This window comes from Hippoglossus hippoglossus, chromosome 5, assembly GCF_009819705.1.
Source record: "Hippoglossus hippoglossus isolate fHipHip1 chromosome 5, fHipHip1.pri, whole genome shotgun sequence".
Lineage (NCBI taxonomy): Eukaryota > Metazoa > Chordata > Actinopteri > Pleuronectiformes > Pleuronectidae > Hippoglossus > Hippoglossus hippoglossus.
In genome coordinates this window covers 25,526,799-25,545,974 of record NC_047155.1, presented here as the reverse complement: position 1 = coordinate 25,545,974, position 19,176 = coordinate 25,526,799, and the positions used below count along the sequence as shown (strand labels likewise).

The window sequence follows — 19,176 nt, the reverse complement described above, 5'->3', positions numbered from 1 at the left end:
GTTAAATAAATTGAATAAACAGTTTGCCTGCCTATAAGTGACTTGAACAAAATGTATAAATAATGAATTATTGTCATGTGAGGACTGGTGTTAATCGAGTCAGGGATGTTTCACAGCAGAGGCTATTATTGATAGTAAGTGTTTATAAACCACATATATATGTTTCAAAATGGGTTAAAATATAAAGCAGAAAATGTATAAATATAAAGCAAATTTGTTCATAGTTTCACAGCCTAGCAAAGCTATTTGATAAGAAAAGGAATAGAAAGAAAGAGAAAGGATTATGTGTCTTGTTATATGATATTGCCCATAATTAATGTAAAAAACCCACATAAATGTCACAAAGGACATTTCTAGAGAAAATGATATTCAGCTTCATATTTCCTCCCCTGCATTACATTAGAAATGGTAAGGAACACGCTTCTGGGAAAGAAGCTTACAATTGGATTACTTGATGACAATGACCTTTCCTCTGGAGTGGCTTGATAAGGCCAGCCTAAAGCATCAGATCCACATGTTAAAGGACTTGCTGAAATTAGCAAACAATGGGAAAATTAACCTTTGCATTTCATTTGTATTCTTTAAAACCACATGTCCTACTTTCACGTACCAGTGAAACGAGTCTGGCTGTTTGTTTGCCACAACCAGGTCTGCTACTTATTTGTCAGCCCTGCTGCAATAAATCATCCCAGCAGATCCTATCACAGAAGAAGTGGCGATGTGCAAACAACATATACTGTAACATTCCCATTTGTTAAAGGGAAACCATCTGGAAAAGTGTGCATTTGATTAAACCAATTCAGTACAATTAAGGGGCAACATTTGCATCCAAAGAAACAGCCCATTGACAGCAGACTCATTTATAATGATTACCAGTGTGATATGCAGCAAAGTTACCTGAACAAACTTCTTCACTAACTTAAGCTGGACATACATTGTGTGATTTTAGAAATGTTGTTGTTATATTCCACCTTGCAGTCAGCTCCTTCAAACCAGCTCAGAACTGGTTTGTTCGTCAAAGTAGAAGACGAGTTTGTTAACACTGCTAACGAGGAAGAAACACCTAACGCATTAAGGAAAAAGATGCTGAGGTTGTGGAATCGTTATGTGACAACACTTCAACTGTGCGAGAGCCTGATAATTGCAAACAAAGTGAGATATTCATCCGACGACAGTTGGGAGCATCTGATCGCTCCTCGCACCCCCTGTTCCCCGCACGACAAACGGCACATGACAAAGCTGAAAATCGGTCTGACTCTAATACGAGTACCGCAACTGAATCGTACAGTGTATGCCCAGCCTAACCAGCAGTCCTATATACTGTGGTTGATAATATTTACATCAGAGTAGTTAGTGTGCTCAGGACTCACCATCACTGCGGAGCACCAGAGGAGTGGGTGGACCCTGGACTCTGGTCTTTGTGACGGAGTTGGTCACCACACAGGTGTAGTTTCCGACATCTGAGGGCTCCACCTTGGCGATGTACAGATTCCCCGTCTCCTGTGAGATGAAGCGACGCGTGTCCTGCTTCACAAATGTTGGGTATTCATTGAAGATCCAGGAAAATATCAGATCTGTGGATGAAGAAGAGAAAAACTAATTCTTTATTAAACTCAAAACTGTATTTTTCTCTGTTTTGCTTCGGTGGATGGATCAGTAAACAGGGTGGAGGAAAGTGAGATATTTTGGTCACATTTGGTGAAGGCCGTGACAAAGCTTTATCATGTGAGGCTGAGAATTGAGGATCTGTGAGAGGTTACAAACGTATGTGTTGACAATTCCAGAATCAGCAGCAAAGGAACCTATAAACAACTAGAGGGACATTTAAAGAGCTCATACATCCACCAAGGAAAACGTCGTTGTTTTCAACAATTAACAATGTTAAAGAAACATCTCGTCATGTTGAAGAGAGTGAAAAGAAAATCATTCTTTTATCTGGATCCAAACAAAAATACAACCGCTTCTTCCTTCTTCTGTGTCAGTAGTTTTTGTTTAGGCTAATCATGGTAACAAAAAAACACAGAAATGCCATTGAGGACATGACCTCCTTGGTAAAGGTAGCAAGTAATGGAACGATACTTAACAATACTGTTATTATTATTTTGCCTCAGATATTAGTCATGCTACTCTGACAAAAAAACTTTAAGACTTGAATAACCAGCAAATGAATAGAGAACACATCTATGTGACTAATTATCAGCATGACTTCATTAACTAACAGCTACGATTAAAAACTACCTCAACTTAGCACTAAGCTAATGCTACTCACATTTTTGTTGCAGCAAATATCTTCGAGTAATCCATTTTGTTACATACATTTTCCTTTTAATTATTTTTCAAAAGGTCGAATGCTCTGTCTTCATCCATAATTCAAATCTAATAAAAAAGTAATCATGTGCCCTTAGTAACCCACTTTTCATGATGCATCCACATGATAACACAGCAATGATTAGTTATTGCTTATGTGCCATTTAGCACATTGCTGATTTGGACTAAATCAGGAATGATTTAATATATGCAGTAATTATGCAGACTCGCAGATACTGCACATTGAAATATCCAGAAGCTTGTTCCCACCCCTATCACATTACCTCTTATCTAATCCCTTTTTCAGAAAGATTCAGCAAGTCCTGGTAAGTATGACTTACTGATCTGCTCCATATTAAATCTTTGGATCTTAGTTATTATGTTAATTGCTAAACATTTAATATCCATTACATGTTATGAGGGTGCTTGATGACCTGGTGTTCTTGAGCAGATGGTGCATGATGTAAAAAAAAGGATGAAACACATTTGTCATTCATTATCCCTGTGTGATCCACTATGTGACATTCTGTACGGCTCATAATCCAAAACTGGTCCGCTTTTTTTTTCTGTTTTCGAACATTCACAAATCTGACAGGGGTTGTGCCGACATGCTGTTATGAAACCAAACAAAGGTGTGACTTTTCTCTAACAGGAAGTGGGCCATCGAGTTGCCAAGTACCTGTCACACTGCTGAAATCAATGAACATTGTGGGAGTTTAAATGTCACTTTCCCCAGTGTCACCTCATTGTGCCGGAGTATATCACAATGAGCAAAACACACAGACTTTAAGACCAAGTTACACGGGATCTTTATTTCTTTTCTTTCCTTCCTTTCATCCTGTCTTCCTTTCTTTAACAAATGTGTAAAATTCAATCTTAGCTTGTGTCAATTCTCAACCACTTTGTACAATTTTCTTAAGGAGCCGGCCAAGACAGGAGATTTAGTTCACTGACCTCTCAGGGTCATTAGTCTTCTAGTTTGACACCGTGAGATACTTTTAAAACAGAGAGGTAAAAATCAATGACTCGAGAAGTATTGATGATTTGATAAAGTCATAAAAATTATGTGGTTACTATGTAATAATAATTAATGACTAACTGTTAAAGTAATCATAACTTCATTAACCTGGCCAATAATCCAATTTACAAGGGAAACAGTGTTTAAATTGAAATAAATGTTCAGCAGAAAATTTTGAGCAACGAGGGTCTTTAACAACACAATGTAATTAATGAAAATTGAATTCATAACCACCTCCTTTAAATCACTATATCAGCAGTACCAGTCAAAACACAGAAATTGGAAATGCAGCAAGAGCATTGCAAGAGCATATAAAACGTTGGATGTTTTAATATTTATAATATTTATAATAGTTTTAAAGACTCCATTTATCTTCCAGTGGCCGTGTTGAATGAATTGGATAAAGTGTTTCAGTAATCGTTGTCAGGCTCGTTCATATGAGGTCGACTAATACTGTGTAAGTTCTTTACATTAATGATGCTGACTCATCCCATCTGAAACGTTGTGACGTAGTCTGCTGCTCTGGAGTTTTGCAGCCACTCAAACTGACAGGCGCGTGCTATTTTCCTTCCGAGCCGAATCAAACCCAACCACTTGTTAGTAGACTAGCAATTAAACAAAACAGTCCTCCAATCCCCTCCCCTCGCTGCTGGGCCATTTATCGCAGCATGGTCCCGTCCTCCCGCTGGCTGAAAGGAGCAGGTACTGTACCGATCAGCAGCATTTGGGGCTTTGGGCTCAGGGCTTGGCTATGCTGCATGTGTGGGGCTAAACACAGAGTAATGGCACAGCAGGGGTCCGCGGGGACCGGGGACACTTCAAGGCAGGATAAGGCATGTTGTTTGTTTGTTTCCTCTCCAGTGCTCTTGGACTATGGCTGCACCTGCTCTCGTTCTATGTTTAAAGCCCATATGCCCACACTGCACAACATGAGCTGCAGAATACCACAGAGAGCAAAAAACATAATGGGATGTCTCACACAGCTGGCCGAACGTTTTTTGTAAAAATCATCCAGGGCATTGATTTTATGGGTTACACAACTCTCTCATGTATAAAACCAGGACATCTCTTTGACAAATTGAAGAAGAAATCCAGCTGCCCAGGGAAGCAGCATTATACTCACTGCCCTGATATCAGGGCAGCAGCCTTACTTTGTGTGAGGACAACAGCAGTCTCTGCACATGAGCTCCAAATAACAAATGAAGTGGCAAAGGTAAAAATACGCAATAATCCCGGCATTACACTCTTTGTAAATGTTTTTTATTTCATGGTCTATTTAGAAAAATAGGTATATTAAAAGGTGTTCCATTGGAGAGAGGTCTGCAGGGGTCCCTGAAGAGCTCTTTGTGGTTTCCGTCTAGGTTAAAGATCACTTTGCAGAAGTCACAATGAATAAAGCTGCTTCACACACAGAAGGAGACGCAGGGGCAGCTTCAAAGGACGAGCCTCGCTGAATATTCAAAGGCTGAACAAGACGTGCAAGTCAAACATGACCGTACCCTCGCTCTGCTAACGCCAGGCATGGACTGAATGGATTTAATGTAAAGATGGAGAGCGGAGATAAAGGAGGAGGGCTGTAATCCCACAGCCGGCCTCTCATTCTTCATGACAACCTGGAGAGGAAACATCTTTATCAACCTAGGACACCCGTGGACGGACACACATGCAATTATTAGTTTATACTGTACTGCTCCACAGAGACAGAAGGTAGTTGCATGATCACAAACAAAAATGAATTACTGAGATACATAATATAAATGATTACAAATAAAGCTCCTTATGACATGAATATTTAAATCAGTCCCATTGTTGTACAATATATTTGCAGAATATTCTTTTATCCAAGAGCTCCTTCGTTTTAGAAGAGAACCCTTTTAAAGGCTTTTCTGTCCTTTCACCAGTGAATACACTGAACATTTTTTATTTATAGTAACATAACTTTATTTATATATCATATAAAGACAAGCTGAGAAAACCAGTGGGAAGCACTGATTTGAGGCCTTCACATAGCATCTTAGCTTCACGCCATTTTTTGACTTTCAATATTTTACATTTTAAAACTGATTTAAAAAGGCAATAGATGAGATAAGATATGCTAAGATAAGAAAAAACTGTAGTGATCCCACACCAGGGAAATTCACAGCAAAAAGTCAGAGTGAGGTGGACCAGAGAATGAAAAAGGCAACAGAATAGAAATAGAAAATTAAATCAAAATACAGATTATGTAGTATGAAATATTGAAAATAGACATATCCATCTATGTTAGCATTTATGTTACATTCTGAGTGATGTTGTAGAGTCAGCAGTGGGGATGAAGCACCTATAGAAGTGTACCTTCAGTGGGTGCCGCAGTCTGCTGCTGAAAGAGGTTCTTTGGGTTCCCACAGTGTCATAGGGGGTGAGAGGAGTTGTCCATAACGGAGTTCAGCTTCGTTAACAACATGTTAATACATACTGATCAATTTAGATTAGTTTATTTGTGGATAAATAGTGAAAATATGTTTTATTCCAACTTTGAACTGTAATAATAACTGTAGTGATTACCCCAAAAAGATTTGCAATGTACAGGCACTTGCTTCTCTTTTTGTTAATTTGCAGTTTAGAAATAAAGTCAAACTCATGAAAGAATTGGTCCATAAAAAGTCAGAAAATATCAAGAGCTGAATGTCAGCGTTAACGCAGAGGTCTAAAGTAACTAAGTATATAAGTATCCAGCACACTCTATAGTCAGTCAACATTAAGACTCAATAGTGCTGAAAACCTCCAGTGTATGTGTTTTTGCTGCTGCGTAAATCGAATCAATACACACCAAAAGAGCTGAGGGGGTGAGTGCTTGTACTTTTCTTTAAGAATTTTAAAGGCAGTTTGGTATTCCTCAGGGGCTTGTGTAAGGAAGGGGGGGGGGGGGGGAACAGAATGGTCAAAACAGATGTAGGAAAGGCCAAAATATCTTGTCAGACAAGTGCAAGATCCTGTTCTTTCCATAATGCAACTCGATGGCATCTTCTGTCTGGTAAATGCTGTTTGAAATATGTAGTCTGCGATAACAAGTTCTCCTAGAGCCACAGATAACATTTTACAAGTGATTACACAAGCTGAGTTGTGCTCCCTATGATGTGTAAACTGACCATAATGTTTAAAACTGAAGGAATAGACCTTTAAAGTCACTATGCACACAACCTGTTTCATGTATTCACCTCATATGCTCAGTAAAATAAATCAACCTGATGGCTTCAGGACTTCAATTAGAGGATGTATGCAAGGTGAACGCTGCCACTCTGACTCAGCTAACACGGCATCATCCAGGTCAACAACGAAAAGATGAGCACTGCATAGTCAGCTTACAGCTGATTAGAGGTGCTGTTGGTAAACAAAATGCAGCAGACGCCACCTCAACAAAGTCATTGTTGAGTGGAGCAAAAAAAATGACTTCAACTGCATCCACGTGCAGCCCTCATGTGTCTACAGTCACTGACGTCAGCCAGCAGTGGACAAAGCAGCCATGTGTATTCTTTTCTTTTTTCTGTGTAATGTGATTAATTTCTGCAACAACACAAGCCCTGGCCTGCTTCTCCTCCTGCTGCTGCAGCCTCACAGCAAAACCAGCCACTGACACTGTCCCTAGGGCCGTCTGCCCCCACTGCTTGAAGCAATACATATTCATTTAGACGCAGACAACATTTATGACAAGGATTAACAACAACACATTTTTATTTTTTTCTGCCAGCAAACAAAGCTGCCATCTGTCAATACAAACAGAAGTCTGCAGTTTTACTGGGGTGGTCTGGCATCATAATATATTATCAGCATCCGCTGCTTCATCTCTTGATATTAATAATACATGTAAGAGCACACTGTGACAACAATATGCATTTTTAATCACCCAATTATAAAGCAGTAGGATGTGAGAATGCTGCAAAATGCACAAATTTACAACAAAACGGAGCACAGTAGCCCTTTCCAGGGCCCAATAATTCTCTGATTGCAGGATTCAGCGGTGTCAAACAGGATAAAGCACTCTGATGTGGTACAATGTGAACTACTTTCTCTCATGCAGCCCAACAACATGGCCAGACACTCACAATTTGGTCCTATTAGAATCTACACGCTCACCGATTTAGGGGAGCGTCTTTGAAAGGCTGTGTCCTCGCACAGAAACAAACAGACAGAGAGAGGAGCTCAGAAAGCCCCTCCTCAGATAAACTACTGTCAGCCCACATTGTGTTATTGACTGCTGCACTCCCGAATCTGCTCCAGGCTGCAGGAATCCTCTGTTCTACTGTTTAACTTACAGGAGAGGACAGGACGCACATGCCCCATGCTTTTAAAGCCCCGGGTGGGAGCACAAACAGGGTCAACAGAGCAGGGATGCACAGAAGCCATTTCAGTCTTGAGTGCCCCTTGAAGGTCTCTCCCCATTAGAAGACAGAGGTCAGCAGCATTAGGTCCACAGCTAAACACAGTAATCGTGTAGTGCAGAGAGTGCGGCTGGGTCACAGTGGCAGCCCATTAATGCCGTTGGCTCTGAGAAAGACACAAACTGACAGCTCCTCTCGCTGCCTCCGATCCACAATAAGAGACAGGGGGTGAACTGCAGAGCACATGTGGGAGAAAACAACATTTCGGAGGCAGCTTGGTTTCAAAAACACGACGCAAGTTGTAACCAGGTTGTGTTAATCCGTCCCCCCTCCTTGGACTCTACAGATTGTAATTACCATATATTTCTGGCATGCTCATAACACTGGCCTGTCAGCTGGCGAGTGAGTATGTGGATGCAGCAGGGAGGCAGCACCCCCGCTCTGCCTCTGTGCTGGGATCTGGCCTGGCAGGGTGTGTCATGCCGGATCTGCACTCAGACTCTTCTCTCTGTCCCTTCACAGCGCGACTGTAAGAGCAGGTACAGCTCTCTGACGGCACAGAGGCACATTGGAGGACATCAGTGCTGTAGGTCAGTAAGTTCACTGGTGGGTGCTCACGCTGCAAATAATGTAATATTAGTTATCCAATGTGATGTGTTCATTTTTTGTTATATATGTGTAGAATATGAAAATGTCTGACTTTGACGCAGGCAAGTTTCACAACACCCACCGCATTACATTTTACCTGACTTTTCAAATTCTATTAAAACTGAACAAACAAAAAAAGTGGTTACTTTCTTTTTAGCTTATTGCAACCAAAAAATGTGAAAAATCATCCAACTACATAATTTCATGTTTATTAATATAATTCTATTCAGTTACTTTTATTTCAGCAAATTCTTTTGTTCAGACTATTCATTTCAACCCTAATAAGTGAACTCTTCTTTTAAATAGTCTGACCATATGTCAAGGTGTTTTTGTTTGGCAAGCTGTGGTATTCACGGAGAGCGATGTGATGTTCAATGCCCTGACTGAGGACAATAGAAAGAGTCAAGGTGCTTCCATAAAACATAGAAACAGCCGCACTGCTTTGTACTCACTGCTGAGGTGGCTGACCTGCTCAAAGTTTAAAATCACATCCATCAGCTTGCACTAGTTACGGAACACTGCACTATGCTTTGCTGTTAATCCTGAGCATCCTTAACTTGTTTAACTGATAAATGTATGAGTCATACAAGTGCAACTTTTTCTTTTGTCAGTCTTTATTTTTGGCCCGACAAAGAACTTGTGAAAAGCTCTGTTTGTGAAAGGGTGTTTTAAGAAGTCAAAGATAAATATATGAGACTCTTACTGATCTGCAACCCCAGAGAAACAAATCTGTGAAGTAAAAAAAACTAAATTATTCAATTTAGGACTTAAAGAACCAAGTTTAAAATCAAATTATCAGTACCGCATTGAAATAAATTGCATTGTGTCACGCTAAATGAAATGTTGCATTAGCAGTGCAGCAGTGGTGAATTGTATGTTATCTCATAAGCAGTTGCTTCACATGTATCTGTTATGTATCTTTTGTGTACCACATTAACCTCAGTGATGCACATCGTTACTACCACTACAATATGAACCAAAATCAAATAAGAAATTACACTTTAGTCTATAGAGAATAAATAAATACATAATTATAGAGACCTGGAACTGCAAAAAGTAAATTGAACAACAAATGTGTGGCCTCACTTTGTCCTGAAGACTATAATCATTGATTTGAAACATGTTGTTGTGCAGCTTAATATGTTGAGGTCGTATTTGCACTTAAGGTGTCCAGTGGATGGAAAGTGAGAGTAAAAAACATTTTTTATCAATTTCTTTTAAAGAAAAACAAAAAACAAAACAGCAAGTTTTGCTTTTTCTGCATGAATGAATAAACAATGAAGCTCACTGCCAAACTATTAAAATGTTGCAGATGATTGTCTCTGTGTATAAAAGGTATGATTTTCCCATTCCCCGTGTTTTTGATCCACACAGTACAGAGATAACTTTCTTATTCTGACATATCTCCTATGTCTTAAGTTTCTGGGGCTTTGTCATCCCGGTACTGATATGTCTCTGTAATCAGTGATTTGTGTCAGTAAGAGTGGGAGGTGATACAGTGTGTTGTGAATGAAGCATTCATTTGTGTACATCATGATACCCGTGTTATCAACACAGGTATAAAATAAAATTTTAAAAACCTCTCCAAATTCCCTTTTTTGAATCTTGAGCAAACGTAACAACTGAGCTGATATGAGAGGGTTTTAAAATGACAACATATGATCAAATCTAAATCATGTGTGGGAGTCTTTTCAGTGCATTAAATTAACCATCACTGCACATGTGTAAAAATGGATAAGTGACTGTGAAATTAGCAGAAAAGATACACGTTTAAGTGAATTATAATCTACCACTGGTGCATTAATCCTCTGGCCCCTGATCCTCCAACATGGTACCAACTGTAATTTGATTTAAATCTAACTCGCTGAGCATACACCTGCTAATTCATGCTATTATAAAATCAGCCACATGTTCGCAGCAAACATCAGAAATGCTAAAAGAAAAACGTAACTCATCAACCCAACTGTGGCATGAGTGTTAGTGCCAGACACGGTGGTTTGAATGTTTCTGGTGCAATAAACAAAATGCATCTCTTCACAACTGTAGTGGGCAGAAAAGCATCTTGAACCTATGAGTGGATGGACAACAACAGCCGAACAGAACATCCGGTTCCACGTCTCTCGGGCTAGAACAGACATCTGAGGCTAAAGACTCACCAACACTGGAAGGGGACTGGGAAAAGGCAACGTGGTCTGATGAATCTCGACAGCTTGAATCCAGGGATCCAACCTGCCTTGTGTCAACAGGAGGTGGTGTCATGGAGTGGGGAACATTTTCTTGACACACTTACTGGCCAATTAACACCAATCAATCACGGTTTGAATGTCACAGTCTCTCTGAGTATGTTGTTGCTGATCATGTTCATCCCTTTGAAGCTACAGTTTACAATCTTATAATGGCTTCCTCCTTGCAGGATAGTGCTCCATGTCAAAAAGTAAGACTTCTCAAACTGCTTTCATGAGTGTAACAATGACCTTTGAAATGTGGCAAAACAGGATTTTGGCAGCATGAATGTGCAGTTTACAAATCTACAGAAATTCTGTGATGCGGTTATGTTGACACGGAGCTGACTCTAAGATGAATGATTCCAACTTATTGTGGAATTAAAGGGATAGTTCACCGAAAGACGAAGACGAAGACGTGGTCCCCAGTTACTTCAATTGTATTGGATTTGGCTGCAACACTGTTTACCCCTGAAACTCCCAAAGTGTTTTGTGGACTCCAACACTTCACCCACCCCTCCATCGGCATAGTGGTGAGTAGATAATGAGTGATTTCATTTTTCTGTGAACTATCCCTCTAATGCCACAGTGTCTCTAATAAAGTGCACAGTGAGTCTGGATCACAACAGCACTCATGCCAATGAGAAGTCCAAAAGGTAATGGCTATTACTTCTGTTCCCTGAAGGAGAAGTACGAGACTGCAAAACATTATCTGATATAGCTTCAGCTCTGGCTCTGGCTTGCATCATTCTTTCAACAGGTAAAGCTGAGCGCACTGGGATATGTGGGACAACATCAATCCTCAGAGGTCCTGTACACACGAGACTCCTGGTTACTGTGGTACAGCCACATGGATGCTGAAGGTCAAGTCAATAACCACCTTAGTAACACAATATACAATACGAACAAGAGCCATGATAAACAGCTCCAATTTTTAAAGGAGCACTACACCGATTCAACATTGCACTCCAACAGCAAGACCAGAGATCCTGTTTTCTTTATCCCACATATTCTTCATAAAAACCTGGTGCCTGCAGTTTCCACAATGCAACGACAATGCAAGTCAGAGATTTGGGTGTGTTATGCTAGTAGGGACTAATGTAGCCTTGAGCTGTTAGCCTCAAGCAGAGATGAGGAGCAGGGTGCTGAGCTCACTGCTTTCTAACTCCACACTTTTCATTTTCAAACTTGTTGTCTTCAACCCAACCAATGCCAAACTCAAGTGATGTTATTAGGTGGATTTTACAGAATTTACAGAAAGCTCCATCTAGAACCACAAAAAGGCTTTATACATCTTTTAAATTACATATGCAGCAGTTCCCTAAGACCTGAAACAGACTTCAGACAGGTGGGGTTCTCCTTTAAGGCCATTTTGTTTTTTATTTTGATGTTAACTGCTGATATTTGGGTGCTAGCTGCTAACTTCTATTGTATTTTGACATTTTGTCATTTTTTTATGCTGTGATTAATTGAAAATTCCAGCAAATTCAAATGTGAGGATTTGCTGTTTAAATATCTTTGTAAAATCAGTATCACTGGATTTTGGACTGCTAGTAAAACAAAGACAAAACAAAGATTGGCAATTTTATACAAATATCTGACATTTTACAGACGAAGCAATTCAAACAACTTCTTTGGTGTTTTTGACACAAACAAGAAAATCAAGCAATTCAAATAAACCTGGTTTGTTCAGCATACATCTCACAGTGTGAGCTGTCTGACAGCAGACTCCCACAAATTGAGCTGAACTCTCTGCACCATCAGATGCAGTAATATAGGTGTTAAAGCTACCCAGCAATCTGGTATTATGGATTCAACTTCAAACTGCAGTCCAGTGCTCTGCTAAGCAAGCCAGGTGCTGTGGACGGAGCTGTCATGTTTTCAACAATTGTTATTTTCCCCTTGCACAGCAGGTGACAGCGCATTTCTCCTAGGATGAAATCCCAGCGGGCACCGAGGGATTTGTGTTTATGTGGCAACACCAGGGAGCCTAAGGACATGACGTGTGACTGTCGCCCAGCAGAGAGGATGGAGGAGCTTACACACCAGTAACTACAAAGAAAAGGATGCAGGAAAGTTTGATTTAAGTTCTCTACATAGAATCAGATTAGCATGCAAACTGTACACGTGAACCTACAGTACGCTCCACACTCTTTGATCACGACCTCCTTTTTTTGTCCTTCATACCCCACAAACAGTCCTGCACACACTTCAAAGGCAACTATAACAACAGCTGTGTGTACTGCAAGGTTTAAGGAGCTTAAAAGGAGATTTAGGAAGCATGTCATTCACAAATGTCTTCTGGGAAATGTGCGCGCGCTACACTCAGACTCCTCTGTGACCTTTCATACGTGATTAGAAACTCCAATCAAGTCGGAGTGTCACTCTCAGCAAGTACAGCATATCTCATTTCATGCTGCTGTCATGTTGTTGGCTGCTCGTCACTGAAGTTTGTCTTCAGCGAAAGGTAACCACTACATTAAGTCAAATCTGGAAGGGTTTGGAGAAAAGGCTCTGTGAGCTTGTATGGATTTTGTGACAGTGACATGTGATATTATACCAGGGAGCTGAAGTCATCAGACTGATGAAGGGGTGGGGGGAATGACTGAAAAGGGGATTATGAAAGGAGATTACTCATGGAGATTGTGAAATGTGTCGTCTGCTAATCAGATTAAGAGCAGAATAATCCCTGAGAAACGACTAAATATGAGTCATGTACAGTATCATCTGCAAATACCACTGGAATAAACATGTTCTTAATCATAGCATGGAGAGATTAGACAGAATGTGATGCTTATGGTGCCTTCAAAGGGAACTCTATGACTTCTTTTTTCTTTGACATTGAAAGTCATATTTTGCTGGATATTCAAGTGGTTACTTGAATACTGCTAGCAGGCAATAGGCAAAGGAATGTTGCCTTGTTCCCTTTTGTAAAAGTAATGATTAAGTTCTTTCTTTCTTTCTTTCCGTCTTTCTTTCTTTCATGAATTTCCACAATGTGTTCAGATGCCTTTTAAAAAATGAGGAAAATGAATGGGAGTTATCAGAAAATTACCTTATAGCCTACTTACAGAGTTGTGAATACCACATCTATGGCCTCTACAAAATGATTTGCATAACTCCTATTACTCTTAAATATGACATGTTCAAATGATCATTCTGAGCATTTCACAGATTCAAATTTCAGAGAGGTGACAGATTAAAGGGACAAAGAATAAAGGGCTGGTGTCATGCTATGAAGTGGCCCAAGTAAATTCATTTGCCAGCCTTCACAAATTATTATTATTAACTATTATATTTGGCTCTATGGGTAAAATCGGCACTAGTAGCAATTGTACAAAGCAAAGTACTGTAGCCGGTGAGCTCACTGCTTTTTCATCATTACATTAGACTCAATTGTTGGCTGGCTTGCTAACTTCAGATTGGGAACTAATGGGAGAACAAGTTCACACAGTTAAATCAGGAAATTTATCTTTGATGCCTTATCAACACAATTTCGTAATTCATGTTTTAATCATAAACACACGTGACGGAAAACAAACCAACAACCTCAGAAGACAAAGAACCGTATTGCCTGACAATGGTTAAGTAGTGTTATACGATTTTACACAAATATGATGATAAGTTTTATTGGTTATGACTTGTTGACCTATGACTTGTTATGCATTATATATAGGCTACTGTAAGTACACTATAGATATTATAGTTGTTCCACTGAGTTTTACCAGGATAATAAATGTTTTCACACAACATAAAGGATCTTTCGCTCAATGTTTTTCTCTGTTGCTTTATTGTAGAGCTGTGTACAGCACTTTTATTTGAAGGTCGCTTGCTCTCTCTCACTTGCTCTCACACAAATACACTGACTATTGGCAGCACCGGGACAAATGACTACTAAAACATCCATAAGGTTTTTACCATCCTCTGCAGACAGGCAGGATTCCTAATGCATGTCCCCCCTACAACGACTAGCTACAAAACGTATTCATCCAGAGACAGCTTCCTCCAGATGATTTATCAGTTCAGCATCTGGCCTGCATCCTTTTCCCTATTTTAGCTCCAGCCAACGACTAAAAGCTATCACAGCTTGTCTTGTTCTAAACTGCCCGGCTCCCTCAGTAATCACCACTGATGGTGACTCGACTGTGTAACACAAATCTGCCTGTCAGAATTCACCCAATCCGACCTCGACATGTGAAAGATTTGCAGGGACCTACTTAGTCACCATGAGTCAATCCACTGTTTACAGCAGTGCTACTAAAATAAACTGTTGTTACAGCAAAACTAGGCCTTAAATAAGAGAGATGAAACATATTAAATGCATGCTAATACATATTTATAATCATACGCAGATATTTTGGAGCAACGAGTTACATTACATACCACATCCCTCATCACTCGGAAGAATGCTGTTCATCTGTCCAACAGAGTTCTACACAGTTGAATATACAATTAGACAGCTATAAAATAATTCAGCAGAAATGCATGAAAAATAAAGACATTATGCAATTGAGGAAACACAAATGACAAGAACTGAATAAAATAATACTGTTGACTTGCTTTTTTCCTTTTCTGTCCATGTATAATATTTTCTATAATATCTCTACTGAGACTTTAACACATCTTAGTAAAAATAAATAGCACATTATCTCACTGTAATCAGATGTATTTATACATCAAAACGTTTGCCATGTTTATCTGTTTTAATTTTTTTTTAAATAACTCTGCAGTGTTCTAGCAACTCAACTGTGAGTATAACGTTTTTCCTATAATATTAATACCCATAACATCGAAGGATCTCAAGGCTATGAGGGAGACTAGGTGCCATATTCATAACACACTCAAATCAGGACAATAATACCACGATTTCACCACTGTGAAACTAGAGCACCACCATGCTATTTTTTTGTTATGTGTTACCCTTGCCTGTATGGTGCATATTACACCATCACCAAATGTTTATTTTTTTCAACTATTTAGCCGTTGGTTTCAATAATCAGGCTCTTAAAATTTTCTTGAACTGTGCAATCCATTAAAGTAAATATGTGGTCTGCATTCAACAGTAGGTTACATCATTTTGATCAAATAAAGCAATAGGGACATTTTAAATCAATATGCATTTAACTGCATTTTCAAGCAATAAGAGCAGAGAGTGCTATAGTTGCTGATGATTTTTGATACTGCACAGAAATGAATGGATGTTTTTAGATGTTTGGATGAAAATTAATATGTTTACATTTATAAAACGCAGCAGGATGGGCAGCATGGCAGAGCAGTCAGCTGCAATGTATGCATGGTTTGTTCATGTGGTAGCTATACATTATACATTAGTTATACATTAGTCTGATGAATTTCACTTCTCATGTCATTATCAACACCTCAGTGAAGATTTTTTTTCTATTAGGCACAATAATTCAGGAAGCACCTCAGTCATCCATCTAAGTTGTGTTATTATTTTATTGCAAATCTGTTAGGAGATAAAGTTTTTTCCACGTAATTGGATGGAAACAAGATAACCAATAAGGAAAATGGCCAAATACAACACCCTGATATGAGAAACTCAGGGTGTGAGGAAATATAAAAATCACCAGGAGGCCATAAAAGGGGATGAGAGGTGATGCTGATAACAAAACCAAATGTATATTCATGAAATACATATTTTGTTATTCTTAGGGATGGACTCAACTGCCCTGGAAATGTACAATTGATCAAAACAAATTGGAAAGTTTGCGTTACGAGGTTTGTTTGCGTTAGTGACAATGTCCTGATATGGATGATGGCCATTACGAGGTCATATTCCACAGCCAGTTTCCCAGCTTCTGAACAGAGAAACTATTGGACAGGTTCATGTTGCATCAGGCAGCTTTGAGCAGGTATAGAGAAGCACAGTGACCCTGCCTCAAAGCCACTAACTGCATGTGAGAAAAGAAAACATGAAAAAGGATGAGGATACATATTCAGTGCTTATATTGCACCGTTGCCTGCTTGGACTTAGAAATCTTTCATATGTTCTGTCATGCGCAGTCCCTATTTCATGACATTCCTTTTGGCATAGAGGGGATGTATCTCAGTGTGGCATCAGCAGCCTGACAGCCAATAACAAGACAATAATGACTGTCAGGCCAACATAACCACCTTCCCCCTCTCACAAGGACCTCATTGCATTTTAATCAAATTCTGCATGTGGGTGGCACATTCAAGGAAAAGCCCGACACATCCCTATTCAGTGCCATATGTTTGTAGACCTTCCCGTACTGCATGCACGAGGTGCTGGTGGGCTTCCACCTGCCAGAGGGGGCTCTCAGAGGACACATTATGCATGGCAGGCAGCTGTCCCTGCCCCCTGTATGCAAGCATGAGCTCGTCCATGCAGAAAGACGTGTTGGTTAGAAGAAAGAGCATGAGAAAATGGGTGGGGATGGTGATAGAGGGAGAGACGTTTCAAGGGAATATGGAAGTATGAGCGTGTGTTAGTGTGCTGCTGGTAGAGAGAGCTCACATCTGCTGTACAACCTGAGAATACCCATCATATGGTGTGGCAGGGTTCAGTGCATGTTCAGGAGTAAAAGTAATGAATACGTTGCTGCTGACAATTTTGTAAACCACACGGCTGTGGTCAATTTATTTTACTACAAAGATCATTTAGTTTCTGTACTATATAAAGACCAGCATCAATTAGAAAATCCTTTTTTATTATTTTAATATATGGCAAAGTAGTGAAATCAGTGACTAAATTGTATATATTAGTAAAATCCTCAGCCAAAATATACAGTATTAACAATTTATAGTTAAAAGAGGGGTTCGCTTGAAAAATCACGAGAAAACTCAACTGGGGCACCCAAGCCCACTCGTACTTCCAGAAGACAAGATTCTTAAAAAAAAAAGAGGTCATGCATTTATGGTTTTATTTAAAAAAGAGGGGTAAGTAATGACCTAAAACAGTGGGCCAGTGTAGCTTCAACTGAACTTCATTCAAACACGAGTAAATGGGGCATTTATTAGGGGACTATTTTCAGCAGCAGATTAATCCACATTTGGTGCTTAATAGAGTAATTCAGCAGCAGGACAGAATGTGTGGGACTGGCTCAGAACACAGTGTGTGCTCATGGAATATGTTGTCCAGTGCAACAATGGGGCTCACTGATGGATCTTTGATATATTTGGACAACAATCAAGCTCTGTGGCTCAGTGGAATACGACATATCAGGTTCTGTGTTTAATAATATTTGGGGGATGAACAACAAATAAAGAATATTGCCAGTCTTATCCTTTATGGAGCAAAATTTGGCAGCGACAAAAATAAAAAAGCATTTAAAAAAGAATGATCTGCAGCAAGCTCTTCAAAATTGTAATTATCATCTAAAATATATGAGATGGATACAATAAAGGATTTGAGAAATTACAGACAAGCATGTACTGTGCAATGACTTTCCACTAATACCTAGTGACAGGCCATAGCCTGACAACCACAAGCAGTCAAATATTGACTACTTTCACAGAGTTTACAATTACCAAGTGTAATTTAGTTTAATAAGACATATTTTAATTAAATATAATTGATCCTACTTGTTTCCTTTCCAGATAAGTAAAATTTAAATGACTTAAAAATAAAAAATGAAACTGCAGTGGGCTGATTGATGACAGAGCTTTCTGGTCATCCGATACCTCATCCTCCTTCCTAAAGGCAATCACCTCGGTTTCAGCCTGAAATCTATGTTGCCAGATTACCGGCACTATTTCCTGCCACGGGCAGAGTGAAGGGCCATTTTAAAATGTAACAAAAGCACCACATCAGGTCAACCTGGAAAACTGGTGCTGGCACAAAAAACTAAACAAAACACTTAGCTCTTTGCCTGCTGACTGATTGCCTCTCATTGTTGCCAGTTTGAATACTCTGATGGCCTTACCAACAGCATAGCTGTGTGTGTGTGTGTGTGTTTAGTGCCAAGAGCCTGGCTTGGAGGTGTGGGGAAGCCTGTTGAATCTGTCTGTTGTTTAATATTTTATTCTGAATGGATGAATGATGTAATGCTGATATGTAAGTGAAGCAGGATGTATTGTTATGGACTGATGAACAGCAGTGATATGGACGCATTACTCCTGCGTGTACCAATATACACTGGTTGCTTGCTACACACTGTATTGAGTTTAATTATATACTTATCACTTTTTTGGCAATAAATGACTCTAAACTACATAAAGAATTATTAACGCTCTATGTGTCTGGACGTTCAGTTCAGTCTGTAGATGGAGCTCTGCTGGTTATTCCCAGATCACGGCAAGTGACGAAGGGTGACTGGGCCCACGCACTGTGGAAAAGTCAAACTTTTGAGATCAGACAGGCAACATCCTCCGAATCTTTTTAAACTCTTCGTGTGATACATATTTTATTAGAATTCTTTCATGAATGTTTGACGTATATTTACAGTTTATGAGTGTAATTTTAACAGTTTTTAACAGCACAAGGATTTATGTGTTGTGTGAAATATGTGATGTCTGTGTCTTTTTTTATCTAATATATTATATTAGGAATATTTATATTTATACTTTTGTTTTTAAGATTGTTTTTAATATGTACATATTTCTCTCTTAGTGAATTCTATTTTTTTCTTTGCTGTGTAAT

The 19,176-nt window shown here is 39.3% G+C and overlaps 1 protein-coding gene across 3 annotated transcripts in view; it reads right to left on the bottom strand.

The window, feature by feature from the left end:
- Positions 1-19,176, bottom strand: part of cntn4 (contactin 4) — a 153,836-nt gene that overhangs the window by 55,147 nt on the left and 79,513 nt on the right. For all 3 annotated transcript variants that reach the window (XM_034585918.1, XM_034585917.1, XM_034585919.1), the window contains exon 6: positions 1,371-1,574. In XM_034585918.1, coding sequence (XP_034441809.1) covers positions 1,371-1,574 — 204 coding nt within the window. The remainder of the gene's footprint in view (positions 1-1,370; positions 1,575-19,176) is intronic.